The following is a 15934-nucleotide window of genomic DNA, read 5'->3' on the forward strand; positions in this document are numbered from 1 at the left end:
GACTCTGTTTTATCTAAGAGAGGATATGCTTGTATTGGAGATGGTCCGGAGGAAATTCGCGGGAGTGAAAGGGTTAACATGACGAGCGTTTGATGGCTATGGGTCTGTATTCACTGATATTTAGAATAATGGGAGGGGGTCTCATTGAAACCTATCAAACATTGAAAGGCCTCCACAGAGTGGATGTGGAGAGGATGTTTCCTATAGTGGGGGAGTCTAGGACCAGAGGACACAGATAGAGTGGATGTGGAGAGGATGTTTCCTATAGTGGGGGAGTCCAGGACCAGAGGACACAGATAGAGTGGATGTGGAGAGGATGTTTCCTATAGTGGGGGAGTCCAGGACCAGAGGACACAGATAGAGTGGATGTGGAGAGGATGTTTCCTATAGTGGGGGAGTCCAGGACCAGAGGACACAGATAGAGTGGATGTGGAGAGGATGTTTCCTATAGTGGGGGAGTCCAGGACCAGAGGACACAGATAGAGTGGATGTGGAGAGGATGTTTCCTATAGTGAGGGAGTCCAGGACCAGAGGACACAGATAGAGTGGATGTGGAGAGGATGTTTCCTATAGTGGGGGAGTCCAGGACCAGAGGACACAGATAGAGTGGATGTGGAGAGGATGTTTCCTATAGTGGGGAGTCTAGGGCCAGAGGACACAGATAGAGTGGATGTGGAGAGGATGTTTCCTATAGTGGGGGAGTCTAGGGCCAGAGGACACAGATAGAGTGGATGTGGAGAGGATGTTTCCTATAGTGGGGGAGTCTAGGACCAGAGGACACAGATAGAGTGGATGTGGAGAGGATGTTTCCTATAGTGGAGGAGTCTAGGACCAGAGGACACAGATAGAGTGGGTGTGGAGAGGATGTTTCCTATAGTGGGGGAGTCTAGGATCAGAGGACACAGACAGAGTGGATGTGGAGAGGATGTTTCCTATAGTGGAAGGAGTCTAGGACCAGAGGACACAGATAGAGTGGGTGTGGAGAGGATGTTTCCTATAGTGGGGGAGTCTAGGACCAGAGGACACAGATAGAGTGGATGTGGAGAGGATGTTTCCTATAGTGGGGGAGTCTAGGACCAGAGGACACAGATAGAGTGGATGTGGAGAGGATGTTTCCTATAGTGGGGGAGTCTAGGACCAGAGGACACAGATAGAGTGGATGTGGAGAGGATGTTTCCTATAGTAGGGGAGTCTAGGACCAGAGGGCACAGATAGAGTGGATGTGGAGAGGATGTTTCCTATAGTGGGGGAGTCTAGGACCAGAGGACACAGATAGAGTAGATGTGGAGAGGATGTTTCCTATAGTGGGGAGACTAGGACCAGAGGGCACAGATAGAGTGGATGTGGAGAGGATGTTTCCTATAGTGGGGGAGTCTAGGACCAGAGGACACAGATAGAGTAGATGTGGAGAGGATGTTTCCTATAGTGGGGAGTCTAGGACCAGAGGACACAGACAGAGTGGATGTGGAGAGGATGATTCCTATAGTGGGGGAGTCTAGGACCAGGGGACACAGATAGAGTGGATGTGGAGAGGATGTTTCCTATAGTGGGGGAGTCTAGGTACAGAGGTCACAGCCTCAGAATAGAGGGACGTCCATTTAGAACAGAGGTGAGAGGAATTTCTTTAGCCAGACGGTGGTGAGTCTCTGGATTTCCGTGACTGCAGACGGCTGGGGAAGCCAGGTCGTTGGGGATATTTAAAGCGGCAGTTGATAGGTTCTTGATTAGTCATGGCATCGGAGGTTACGGGGAAAATGGGGTTGAGAGGGATAATAAATCAGCCATGATAGGATAGGCTCAAAGGCCAAATGGTTTATATTCACTGATGACATCCAACTCACATCAGCGCACAAGTCCAAGTACTTGTGATACATTTATTCAGCACTACACACCGTCCTCACTCCCCTGGAGAAGAGGGATGCACATGTTAGAACGCTGTTCCTGGACTACAGTTCAGCATTCAACACCATAATTCCCTCCAGACTCGACAGGAAGCTCAGAGACCTCGGCCTGCACCCCTCCTTGTGCAGCTGGATCCCAGATTTCCTGTCGGATCGCTGACAGGTGTTAAGAGTGGGCTCCCTCACCTCTGACCCTCAACACAGGAGCTCCAGGGTTATGCCCTGAGTCCCCTCCTCTACACCCACAATTATGCAGCCACACACGCACAGCTCCAATCTGAATATACAGGTAACATGACATTGATGGGCCTTATTTCTAGCGGTGACGAGACAGCCTACAGAGGAGAGGTTAACACCCTGACACGGTGGTGCCAAGATAACAACCTCTCCCTCAATGTCCAAACAACAAAAGAGCAGATCGTGGATTGCAGGAGGAATGGAGACAGGCTTGCCCCAATCAACATCAGTGGGACGGCAGTTGAATAGTTTCAATTTCCTCAGTATACACATCACTAAAGGTCTCACCTGAATTATACACACTGGCTGTGTGGCAAAAAAAGCACAACAGTGTCTCTTCCACTTCAGACGACTGAAGAAGTTCGGCAAGAGCCCCCAGATCCTCAAGACATCTACAGGGGCACCACTGAGAGCATCCTGACTGGCTGCATCACTGCCTGGTACGGAAACTGCATCAACCTTGATCGCTGGGCAGAGAGTGGTACAGACAGCCCAGCACCTCTGTGGGAGTGAACATCCTTCCATCGAGGACATTTACAGCAGCAGATGTATAAAGAAGGCCTTGAATATCATTGGGGACACAGTCACCCCAACTATAAACTTACAGCTGTTTCCGTCTGGCAAATGGTACCACAGCATTAAAGCCAGGACCAACAGGCTACAGGATACAAGCCATGAAACTTAAATTCATGTGTCTGTGTATTGCAACGGAGTCATAAAGCCAAGATTTTTACTCCTTCGCGGTGTGGGATGGACGTAAAATTTAAAGAAATTCAATTCAATTCATTGGGCTGGGTGGTCAGTTGGTGGACGAGGAGTTTTCCCGTTCAGAACTTTGTTCACCAGCGCAAAACCCAACGCAGCAATCTTCAGCCCACAATGTAGTATCGAACTGTCATCAAATGGCCAACTGAATGATACAGCACTACACTGTTCCAACATATATAAACCTCCTCCGCAATCTACCCCTTCCCTCCTACAATCCTCCCTCCTCCCCAATCTAACCCTTCCCTCCTACAACCCTCCTTCTGATGATCTAAGAGTCTCTTAAATGCCTGTCGTGTATCTGCCTCTACTGCCACCCCTGGAAGGGTGTTCAACACACCCACTGGTCTGTGTAAAAACACTATCTCTGATAACCCCCCTAAATTCTCCTCCAATCACCATAAACAGATGTCCTCTAGGAAAAATCTCTGGCTATGCAGAGTACCACAGACAAAATGGTGGAGGAATTCAGCAGGCTAGGCAGCATCTATGGAAATCAATAGTCAACGATTCAGGCTGAGACCATTTATTCCTCTCCATAGATGCCACCTGATCTTCTGTTCCTCCAGCATTTTGCGTGTGTTACACGAGATTTCCAGCATTTGCAGAATCTTTTGTTTTTATATCTCTGCTGTCTACTTGATCTGTGCCTCTTATCATCGTGTACACCTCTTGTCGTCACCTCTCATCCTCGTTCACTCCAAAGAGAAAAGCCCTATCTCACTCAACCCATCCTCATAAGCCATGCTCTCTAATCCAGGCAACATCTTGATCTCTATGCTGTCGCTAAAGCTTCCACATCCTTCCCATAATGAGGTGACCACAACTGAACTCGATATTCTGAGTGTGGTCGAACCAGGCCACGTCGTAGGGTTTGGAGGCTCGTGTACCTCAATAACCCTGAGAGCTCTGCTGGCTGGAGTCAGGGCTTTACCCTTTGGCTCTTGGTAGGGCCACCCATACCAAACGGGTCAAAGGGTAGAGGCCAAACTAAGAGAGGTCCACCTGTCCTCCAGGTTCGGGGCACCCTGACAGGTAAAACACAAATATTACAGAAACAGCAATGAAAAATCCTTCTATAGTGAGCGTGACAGTATTTCTCGAGACTCCAGCTGGGACACATGACTGACATAACGAAGGAGCTCTGAACACCGCCAGAGATAGAGGACCTTCAGTGCTGCCCCAAATGCCAGCGATGTAACGGGCAGTACGGCAGGTCTAAGCAGGGTTTTGTACAGTGCAACACCACCTTGTGGCTCCTGCACTCAATCCCCCAAATAATGGAAGCTGACATACCATATGCCTTCTGAACCACCCCGGCAACTTTGCAGGACGCGGTCCCCGAGATCCGTCTGTTCCTCGACACGGCTAAGAATCCTGCCTTTATCCTTCTACTCTGCCCTCAAATTCCATCTTCCAAAGTGAATCACTTCACATGTCTCTCTGAACAGAGCAGTCAAACACTGTAGAGCATCGTCATAGAATGATTAGAAGGAAGATGTTTCACCATTGAACAGGTCACTTGCTGGGTATCCTGCAGTGACTCAGCTCCTGACATCCATTTATTCCAATCCCCTGCCTGCTAATGGTTAACCAACCCTCTGCCCATGCCAATACATTACCCCCATCTCTATTGGTTAACCAATCCTCATCCATCCTCATACATTACCCCCATCTCTATTGGTTAACCAATCCTCCATCCATCCTCATACATTACCCCCATCTCTATTGGTTAACCAATCCTCCATCCATCCTCATACATTACCCCCATCTCTATTGGTTAACCAATCCGTCCATCCTCATACATTAACCCCATCTCTATTGGTTAACCAATCCGTCCATCCTCATACATTACCCCCATCTCTATTGGTTAACCAATCCTCCATTCATCCTCATACATTACCCCCATCTCTATTGGTTAACCAATCTTCCATTCATCCTCATACATTACCCCCATCTCTATTGGTTAACCAATCCTCTGTCCATCCTCATACATTACCCCCATCTCTATTGGTTAACCAATCCTCCATTCATCCTCATACATTACCCCCATCTCTATTGGTTAACCAATCTTCCATTCATCCTCATACATTACCCCCATCTCTATTGGTTAACCAATCCTCTGTCCATGCTCATACATTACCCCCATCTCTATTGGTTAACCAATCCTCCGTCCATGCTGATACATTACCCCCATCTCTATTGGTTAACCAACCCTCCGTCCATCCTCATACATTACCCCCATCTCTATTGGTTAACCAACCCTCCGTCCATCCTCATACATTACCCCCATCTCTATTGGTTAACCAATCTTCCATCCATCCTCATACATTACCCCCATCTCTATTGGTTAACCAACCCTCCGTCCATCCTCATACATTACCCCCATCTCTATTGGTTAACCAATCCTCTGTCCATGCTCATACATTACCCCCATCTCTATTGGTTAACCAATCCTCCGTCCATGCTGATACATTACCACCATCTCTATTGGTTAACCAATCCTCCATCCAACCTCATACATTACCCCCATCTCTATTGGTTAACCAATCCTCCGTCCATGCTGATACATTACCCCCATCTCTATTGGTTAACCAATCCTCCATCCATGCTGATACATTACCCCCATCTCTATTGGTTAACCAATCCTCCGTCTATGCTGATGCATTACCCCCATCTCTATTGGTTAACCAATCTTCCATCCATGCTGATACATTACCCCCATCTCTATTGGTTAACCAAACCTCCATCCATCCTCATACATTACCCCCATCTCTATTGGGTAACCAATCCTCCATCCATGCTGATACATTACCCCCATCTCTATTGGTTAACCAATCCTCCATCCATCCTCATACATTACCCCCATCTCTATTGGGTAACCAATCCTCCATCCATGCTGATACATTACCACCATCTCTATTGGTTAACCAATCTTCCATCCATGCTGATACATTACCCCCATCTCTATTGGTTAACCAACCCTCCGTCCATCCTCATACATTACCCCCATCTCTATTGGTTAAACCAATCCTCCATCCATCCTCATACATTACCCCCATCTCTATTGGTTAACCAATCCTCCATCCATCCTCATACATTACCCCCATCTCTATTGGTTAACCAATCCTCCATCCATGCTGATACATTACCACCATCTCTATTTGTTAACCAATCCTCCGTCCATGCTGATACATTACCCCCATCTCCATTGGTTAACCAATCCTCTGTCCATCCTCATACATTACCCCCATCTCTATTGGTTAACCAACCCTCCGTCCGTCCTCATACATTACCCCCATCTCTATTGGTTAACCAATCCTCCGTCCATCCTCATACATTACCCCATCTCTATTGGTTAACCAACCCTCCGTCCATCCTCATACATTACCCCCATCTCTATTGGTTAACCAATCCTCCGTCCATGCTCATACATTACCCCCATCTCTATTGGTTAACCAATCCTCCATCAATGCTGATACATTACCCCCATCTCTATTGGTTAGCCAACCCTCCGTTGACAAAACAGAACTCCTTCGGGAACCAAATGTAAATCCCGGAACAGGAAAGCCTGGGGGTTATCAGAGGTAGTTTTTTTCTACACATAGAAGGGCGAGTGCGTGGAACAATCTACCGGGGCAGTACAGTACCGCCCAACCCGAGGCCACGGACCATTGCTTAATGTTATTGGTGCACGGTTGGGAACCCCTGGCCTGACACTTTACAGTGTAGGTAAGGAGTTTGTACGTTGTCCGCTTGACCGGGTGTGCTTCCACCCACATCCTAAATAGATGAGTTTGGGCATGTTCTGTTTGCGGCAGAACCATGGCGACACTGACGTGCTGCCCCCAGCACGTCCTCAGACTGTGTTGGTTGTTGACTCAAAGGAAGTTTTTCGCTGTGTTTCAAAGTACGTGATTAATAAAGCTCCTCGTCTCATAGGGAAATTTCAGAGACTCTTACATGGATGATAGAAAAATGGAGGGCAATATGGAGGGGAAGGGTTAGATTGATTTTGGAGTAGGTTAAAAGGTCAGCACCACACTGTGGGCCGGATGACCTGTATTGTACTGTTCTTAACACCGGCCATCTGTATCCAGAGATACCGGCCACGTGACACTGGCTGGTCGGAGGACACACCACATGCCAATCAACATTTGGTCCCTCCCAACTAATCAATGCAGACCTAAATTATTGGTCACCTTAATTGGATTATCGCACCCAGCCCCATGCTATAAAAGGTGAGATTTGCCCTTGGCTTGCCCTCTCTTACAGACCACCTCATTGGAGGTAAGTGCATTGATTTATGTTTGGGAAGGTCTATCGTTTGTCCTGGTAAGGGAGCCGCAGCTATCCAAGGTCAAGGGGGATAGCTGTTGTAGTGCTTTTCCCTTGTTCTTTGTTTGTGTAACCGTACCCTGTCCCCACACCGCTTCCTGTGTATTGTAGTTGCTTGTGTTGACCCGACTTCCCCTTGTAAATAAATTCCTTATTATTAAAACTGTGTGTCCAGGCCTCTACTGTTGAGACTCAAAGAACCAGTTATTTTCCATCACAACATTTGGCACTGCAGAGCAGGGTCTCATAGGTTTTGGCTGGACACAAGCACAGGGGATAATGTTCTGGAATAAGGGGAAGAAAGCCAGTGCAGGCACCCAGGATAAGATCCCCGGGTGGGCTGATGAAAAGGAGGGATTTGAGAGTCTGGCCAGCATGCTGGCAGACCACGGAAAACCAGTGGACTGTTCTGAGCAGTTAGAGCCCCGTGGAGAGAAGCTGGGCCATCATGTGGTCTCCCTCCTGAAGGAATCCGGGTTCCCCAAAGCCAAGGGGAGTCAAAGGGGTGCCTTCTGGTTGTTTGCGTCCCTGCTGAGACGCCAGGTTAGAATTACTGATCACCTGCAGCACCTGTGTGGTCAGAAGGACAGGGAAATTGAAGACCTCAGTCAGCGTTGTTGCACGCTGAAGGAAGCAGCACAGGCTGCCCAGGCCCGAGCCAATGACCTTGAAGTTAGGGGAACTGAACTTGCCTGTCGCCTCATAAAACTTCAGCAGGCCAGGGCAGCCCGTCGGTCTGGCTGGCAGCCGGACCCATTAAAGATTCGAGCCTTAGCCTTAGTCCAGTGTGGCGACAAGCTGGACGCATGGCTGGGGGATGGGGACATCTGGCTGGATAGTGACGACGAGGGGGTGCCCGAGGAGCCAAGGTCCCACAACCACCCTTCCCCCTTCTCACCCGAGCTCCAACATGCCCGACCCGTCACCACGCGGTCCCAGGTTCACCGCAGGGAGGAAGGGAACGAGGGGGAGACGCTCGGACCTTCCCCTAGTCACTCCGAGACCCGGGACTTCTCCCCCAAGGAGCTGACCCAGTTGGCGGATCGCTACAGCCAACGACCAGGCGAGCACCTCGCGGCCTGGCTGCTCCGGCTGTGGGACGAGGGGGGGCCCAACCTCAGCCTCTCCCATCAGGAGGCAAGCGCCCTGGGAAGCCTCTCTGACCAGCAGAGCATAAACAATGCGCTGCGGGCGCCACAAGCAGAAATCCGCGACGGCACAACCCTGTGGGATCGGGTAGTGACCACGGTACGAGCTCGCTATCCCACACTTCTGGAGTGGGATCTACAAGGGCGCCCGCAATGGGGTACGGTCAGCGAGGGCACCCGGGTTATCAGGGAATGGGCACTGGTCAACGGCATCTATCAAGGTGCCTGCGACCGTAACTTCCTTGAAAACACACGAGTGACCAGTGCCCTAGCGGGATACTTGGTCACTACCGTACGCCCCGATCTGAAGTCGGTAATCCTGCCCCTCATGGTACCAGCCAGCGGTAGGACCGTTCGGGATGCCATCACCCTCCTGGAGGGATTAGAATATATGCAGAGGGGGGCACCTGCGCAGGTCCGCAAGACCGAGACAAGGCCCTAGACACTATCCCTCTCAGATATACACGCAGGCAGCTGTACACGGACCTGCTGCGTGCAGGGGTGGCTGGTAACCAGATAGATGGCATCCCCACCCCTGACCTATATGCCCTGTGGAAGGAGCATTGCAGGGGGAAGACTACTTACAAAAAGACCACCCTCCGCGCATTCCCTGCCTGAAACTGTCTCGAAGGCCCTCGAAGCAGAACTCGGACTGGTCGCCGGTAGAACCAAATGGCACTGGACTACCTACTCGCTGCTGATGGTGGACCGTGTGCAGTGCTGTACCTTTATCCCTGATGAGTCCAGCAATATCACTCACTTGGCCGCTCACATTCGGGACTCGGTGGCTAAAATTCAAAAATTAAGGGACCAGCTCCTCCAGCACAACACCTCATGGGGCAATTGGTGGCCGTTTGGGTCCCTAGTGGGGTGGTGGGCAACTCATTCACTGGTCCATCGCACTCATAGCCATTTCTACACTATGTTGCGCATGCCAGCTGATTAAGAGTGTCTCTGCATTTACTTCGCTGCTCAACATTGGTTATTTCTGGTATACACGATTTTGTTCCACCTTATGTGTGTTGGCTACATGGTGCGTCTTCCGAGGGGTGGAGATACCGGCCACGTGACAGACGCACTGCCACCTGGCTGGTCGGAGGACACACCACATGCCAATCAACATTTGGTCCCTCCCAACTAATCAATGCACACCTAAATTATTGGTCACCTTAATTGGATTATCTCGCCCAGCCCCATGCTTTAAAAGGTGAGACTTGTCCTTGGCTAGCCCTCTCTTACAGACCACCACATTGGAGGTAAGTGCATTGATTTATGTTTGGGAAGGTCTATCGTTTGTCCTGGTAAGGGAGCCGCGGCTATCCAAGGTCAAGGGGGATAGCTGTTGTAGTGCTTTTCCCTTGTTCTTTGTTTGTGTAACCGTACCCTGTCCCCACACCGCTTCCTGTGTATTGTAGTTGCTTGTGTTGACCCGATTTCCCCTTGTAAATAAATTCCTTATTATTAAAACTGTGTGTGTCCAGGCCTCTACTGTTGAGACTCAAAGAACCAGTTATTTCCCATCAACTACACCTTTCAAGACTCTTGGCTTTGCCAGTGACTCGGCTTCTTGTGAAGGAAGCCATTGCTACGGATCCTACACTCTGTATCTCGTCACAGAGGCGAAGCGGGGAGCAGGGGCAGCCAGTGCTTGTGACGAGCACCGCACAAGTAAATCCAGCCCACAAACTGGCTTTCAAGGTTAACTTTAATTCAGTCATAAAATGAAATGTAACATGGCGGAGGGGTGTGGGGGGGCTGAGGGATGGGGGATTAAACACGCCAGATTTCAGCCCAGGGCCGGCTACTGTCCATCTCTCTCTCGGCGGAGGAGCAAAGTTCCTGACTGGGGTGCCTGGGAGTCACGATTCGCTGTCTGAGGTGGAGCTCTCCCGGCTGATCTCAATCTGGAGCGAGGGCAGGTTGTCCAGTCGACTCTTCTTGTGCGAGCGTTCCTTCTCCCGGATCAGGGCGCCCCAGGCTCGCTGCAGAGCTGTGTCGCCGTCCTCTTCTTTCTCCTCTCCCGCTGCCGGCTCTTCCTTGTCCTTCACCGCAGGAGCATCCTTGTCTGCCTCTTTCTCCGGCAACTTCTCCCCTTTCCCGCGTACCTTCCCTAGACGGCTCCACAAACCCCCTGTTGGGAAGAGCAGAACGTCAGCTTGGGCCAACAAGAGACCGGTCTCTTCCCCAACGAGGCATGGAGGGAAGGGTGGGAGGTAGGGGGAGTGAGGGAGGTCAGGGAAGGTAGAGAGAGGCAAGTACGCACACATTATCACCAAGAGCAAAAGTTTCAAGTTGAAGATTGGCAAGAATTTATTTAGAATCCAATAGAACACAGTGGTCAGCAGCACAGGAGCGCCACAGGGAACCGTACTCTCTCCGGTCCTGTTCACCCTGTACACATCTGACTTCCAATATAACTCGGAGTCCTGCCATGTGCAGAAGTTCGCTGATGACACGGCCATAGTGGGGTGTGTCAGGAATGGACAGGAGGAGGAGTATAGGAAACTGATACAGGACTTTGTGATATGGTGCAACTCAAACTACCTGCGTCTCAATGTCACCAAGACCAAGGAGATGGTGGTGGACTTTAGGAGATCTAGGCCTCATATGGAGCCAGTGATCATTAATGGAGAATGTGTGGAACAGGTTAAGACCTACAAGTATCTGGGAGTACAGTTAGACGAGAAGCTAGACTGGACTGCCAACACAGATGCCTTGTGCAGGAAGGCACAGAGTCGACTGTACTTCCTTAGAAGGTTGGCGTCATTCAATGTCTGCAGTGAGATGCTGATGATGTTCTATAGGTCAGTTGTTGAGAGCGCCCTCTTCTTTGTGGTGGCGTGTTGGGGAGGAAGCATTAAGAAGAAGGACGCCTCACGTCTTAATAAGCTGATAAGGAAGGCGGGCTCTGTCGTGGGCAAAGTACTGGAGAGTTTAACATCGGTAGCTGAGCGAAGGGCGCTGAGTAGGCTACGGTCAATTATGGAAAACCCTGAACATCCTCTACATAGCACCATCCAGAGACAGAGAAGCAGTTTCAGCGACAGGTTACTGTCGATGCAATGCTCCTCAGACAGGATGAAGAGGTCAATACTCCCCAATGCCATTAGGCTTTACAATTCAACTGCCAGGACTTAAGAACTTTTTTTTAAAGCTATTATTAATGCTTTTTGAGTTAGTGATTTAGATGCATATCATATTATTACTGAGTTAAGTATTGTATGTAATGAGTTTTTGCTACAACAAGTGTATGGGACATTGGAAAAAATGTTGAATTTCCCCATGGGGATGAATAAAGTATCTATCTATCTATCTATCTAGAACGTCTAAACAAGTTACAGAAACCAGATGAGAGTAAACATCAGGCATATTGTGGTCACCCCACTGTAGGAATGACGTGGAGACTTCAGAGAACATGAACTAAGTTCAAGAGTCAGGGAGTTACAGTACGTCTCAGGTTTATACAGTACTGTATACATGTTTAAAGCTAGGGTGCTCGGTACTATATTTGTCAGCGTGGAGCAGAGAGCAAGTTTGTAAATCTAGTGGGAACAAAGGATGTTGGGAATGGTGAGGTGGAGTGCCTTGGGAGGGGTGTGGGACAAGTGGCAGAGAAGGAGTGCCAGGACAGGGGGTAGTGAGTATGCTGACACACCGAGACACTGGGCAAGGTCACTTGATTCCAAACAATTGGTTTATTGATCATTACAGAATGTCCCTCTGGTGCTTCCCGCTTCCCCCCCCCCCCTTCCCCTTTTCCCATCCATTCCTTCCCCCGCTCCCTTCCCACTCTCAGTCCACAACAGAGACCCATATCAGAATTAGGTTTATCATCATGTGTCATAAAAAGTTTTTTTGTGTAGCAGCAGTACAGTTCAAAAGTCTGAGGCACACTACCTATATGTACCCAAATCTTTTGCCCAGAACTGCAGAACTCCAGTTAGGCTGCATCTGGTGTATTGCGTACAGTTCTGGTCACCTCATTATAGGACAGATGTTGAGGTGTTGGAGGCGACGTGGAAGAGGTCACCAGGATGCTGCCTGGATTAGAGGGCACGTGCTGTAATGAGAGGTTGGACAAACTTGGGTTGTTTTGCTCTGGAGTGACGGAGGCTGAGGGGAGATCTGATAGAGGTTTATAAGATTATGAGAGGCAGAGATGGAGTAGACAGACAATATCTTTCATCCCCAGGTTTGAAATGTCTAATACCAGAGGGCATGTATTTAGGGTGAGAGGCAGTCATTGGGTAAGATTTGCTTTTTCCTCAGGGGTGGTAGAGGTATCTAACAGTCTCTGATTGTGAGAGATATGGAAGGATGTGGACACCGTGTAGACAGACGAGATTAGTTTAGTTGGGCATTTGATTACTGATGAGTTCAGCAGGGCGTAGTAGGGCAAAGGGTCTAGTTCCTGCACTGGACAAAATGCAGATGGTTGAAGCTTAGAGTCATCAAGTACAGCATAGAAACAAGTCCTTCAGCCCATCGACCTGCACCCAGACCATATCCCTCCCATCCAAACTGAGCTTGCATGGGCAGCTCGTTCCACTCTCTCGTTTCTCCTCATGTTCCACTTCTCACCTTTCATCCATAACCCATGACCTCTAATTGTAACCTCAGTGGAAAAAGCCTGCTTGCATTTGCCCTCTCTATACCCTCAGTTTTGCATTTCTTTATCAAATTTCCCCTCAATTGTCTACATTCTAAAGAGTACAGTCCTAACCTATTCAATCTTTTCTAATAACACAGGTCCTCCAGACCCAGCAACAACCTGGTAAATTTTCTCTGTACTCTTTCAACCTGTTTACATCTTTCCTGTAGGAAGGTGACCCAAATTGCACACAATACTCCAAATGAGACCTCACCAATGTCTTGTACAACTTAAATAATAACATCCCATCTTCTACACTTAATACATTGACCTATGAAGGTAATTGCTTTATGCCCCTCCCTACTTGTGATGCCACCTTCACTGAATGGACCTATGTTCCCTGTTCTACTGCACTCCTCAGTGTCCTACCATTCACTGTGTAAGACCTACCCTGGTTGGTTCTACCAAAGTGCAAACGTCGCACTTGCCTGCATTAAATTCCATCTGCCATCTTTTTCTGCCCATTTCCCCAGCTGGTTTAGATCTGCTGCAGGCTGTCACAGTCCTCCTCGCTGTCTACTACACCCCCAGGTCTTGGTGTCATCCGCAAATTTGCTGATCCGGTTAACCACAATATCATCCAGATCACTGATAAAGATGGCAAACAGCAAAGGCCCCAGCACCGATCCCCTGGGACACCGCTAGTCACAGGCCTCCATCTCCTACCACTCTCTGGCTTCGCCCACAAAGCCAAAGTCCAATCCAATTTACTACCTCTCCCTGAATGCCAAATGACTGAACCTTCCTGACCAACCTCCCACGCAGGACCTTGCTGAAGTTTACGTAGACAACATCCACAGCCTTGCCTTCATCAACTTTCCTGGTAGCTTCCTCAAAAAACTCTACAGATTGGATAGACATCACCTGCCACGCTGACTATCCCGAATCGGTCTGTGCCTATCCAGTCCCTCGGATTACCTTTCAATAACTTCCCCGCTACTTCTTCACTCAGAGAGTGGTAGCTGTGTGGAACAAGCTTCCAGTAGGAGTGGTAGAGGCAGGTTTGGTATTGTCATTTAAAGTAAAATTGGATAGGTATATGGACAGGAAAGGAATGGAGGGTTATGGGCTGAGTGCGGGTCAGTGGGATTAGGTGAGTGTAAGCGTCAGCATGGATTAGAAAGGCCGAGATGGCCTGTTTCTGTGCTGTTATGGTTATATATATCTATAGATTCTGTACCCACGTCCACAGTAAATAATACTGGATGCAAACAATTCATTTGAGATCTCACCCATCTCTTTTGGCTCCACTCATATGCTACCAGTCTGATCATTCCTTGCTATCCTTTTTCTCTTAGTACCCAGTATCTGAGGGTTCTCCTTTGCCTTGTCTGTCGGAGAATCTCAGGACGAGGGTTAACCAGGTGCGTTGCTAGGTGATGCAGCTTGATGGCCAGAAAGGCCTGCCTTCTGCTGTCTCTCTAACTAAGGACATTTTTAACAAGGGAAATCATGTCTGACATTCTTTGAGGATGCAAGGAAGAGTGCAGATTGAGCTACAGCAGACATCGCCTCTGACCGTTCACCTCCCTGCAAGATTAGCTGGCTGAAACGGGACGCCATGGCGAACTTACCTGTTTTCTTGCCCTTGTCTGGTGGGAAACTCCTGCTGTCCTGTTTGGAAAAGCCCAGCCTGCTGTGGACATCTGTCTGAGGCTCACGCCGGCTGACGCTGACGGTCTGTGGCGAGTGCGGCCGCTTGCCCAGCCTCTGCCTCACACCTGGAACCAACACAGAAAGCAGAGCGTCAGTGAGAGGTCACCTGGCGATGCCCCAACTGGAGACAGGTACACTGTTAAGGGCAACAGACCATTACTCTGTTGATGTGCAGAGGCATCTTGGGAGCCAAGTCCACAGCTCGCTGAAAGTGGCCACACAGATTGCCAGGATGGTAAGTAAGGCGTTCAGCATGCCTGCCTTTATTAATAACAGAACTGAGCTCGAGTTGAGATTTATACAGTTGCACACAGTTCTGGTCAGCCCACTGCAGGAAGGGTATCAAAGTTTAAGAGACGGTGCTGAAGAGGTTCACCAGGATGCTGCCTGGATCAGAGGGCACGTGCTGTAATGGGAGGTTGGACAATCTTGGGTTGTTTTCTCTGGAGCAGTGGATAAAGGGTTAAAAGTTTAGGCATAGATAGAGCTGACAGTTCTATTTCCCAGGGTTGAAGTGAATGTGTTGAAGGTGAGGGATGTGAATTGGTTTCTGATCGTCACGTACTGAGGCACACAATACCATTCATACAGATACAACAGTGCGCTGAGGTAGACTACGTAAGATTAACTAACTAAATGCAGTCACAGAGAAAGTGCAGTGCAGGTGAACAATGAAGTAGACTGAAATCAAGTGACCATTCAATACCTTTATAACAGCGGGTGGAAGTTGTCCTTGAGTTTAGTGGGACATGCTTTCAGGCTTTTGTATCTGCCCGACGGGAGAGGGAGAGGGGAGGAGAGAGAATATCTGGGGTGGTTGCTTTACCAAGGCAGAGGGGAGTGAGGACAGAGCCCATGGAGTGGAGGCTGGTTCCTGTTATGTTCTGAGCCTGTGTTCACAACTCTCTGCTTGCACAAAGCAGCTGTTGTCAAATGGTGTATCATGCAAAACTGGTGAGGGCCGAAGGCGATAATCCCTGAAGTTTCTTTAGCCCCTTTAAGCAAGATTAAAGTGTTACATACAAGGAGCATTAGATATGTCTGGGCCTGTACTCACTGGAGTTCAGAAGAATTGGGGGGTGGGGGGGAGGGGGTTCTCACTGAAACCTGCCAAAAAATGAAAAGCCCAGACAGAGTGGATCTGGAAAGGATGTTTCCTATAGAGGGGGAGTCAGCTGCAGAATGCAAGGACATCTCTTTAGAACAGAGATGAGGAGGAATTTCTTTAGCCAGAGGGT

General features: G+C 49.1%; 1 protein-coding gene across 3 annotated transcripts in view; it reads right to left on the reverse strand.

Moving 5' to 3' along the window:
• Window positions 1-10076: 10076 nt before the first annotated feature.
• ncbp3 (nuclear cap binding subunit 3) overlaps window positions 10077-15934 on the reverse strand; it is a 47922-nt gene continuing 42064 nt past the window's right edge. For all 3 annotated transcript variants that reach the window (XM_073053010.1, XM_073053008.1, XM_073053007.1), the window contains 2 exons: window positions 14615-14761; window positions 10077-10520 (listed from right to left, as the gene is read on the reverse strand). In XM_073053010.1, the coding sequence (XP_072909111.1) occupies window positions 10249-10520; window positions 14615-14761 (419 nt within the window). In that variant the 3' untranslated portion in view covers window positions 10077-10248. The remainder of the gene's footprint in view (window positions 10521-14614; window positions 14762-15934) is intronic.

The sequence above is a fragment of the Hemitrygon akajei genome, chromosome 8 (genome assembly GCF_048418815.1).
Source record: "Hemitrygon akajei chromosome 8, sHemAka1.3, whole genome shotgun sequence".
Lineage (NCBI taxonomy): Eukaryota > Metazoa > Chordata > Chondrichthyes > Myliobatiformes > Dasyatidae > Hemitrygon > Hemitrygon akajei.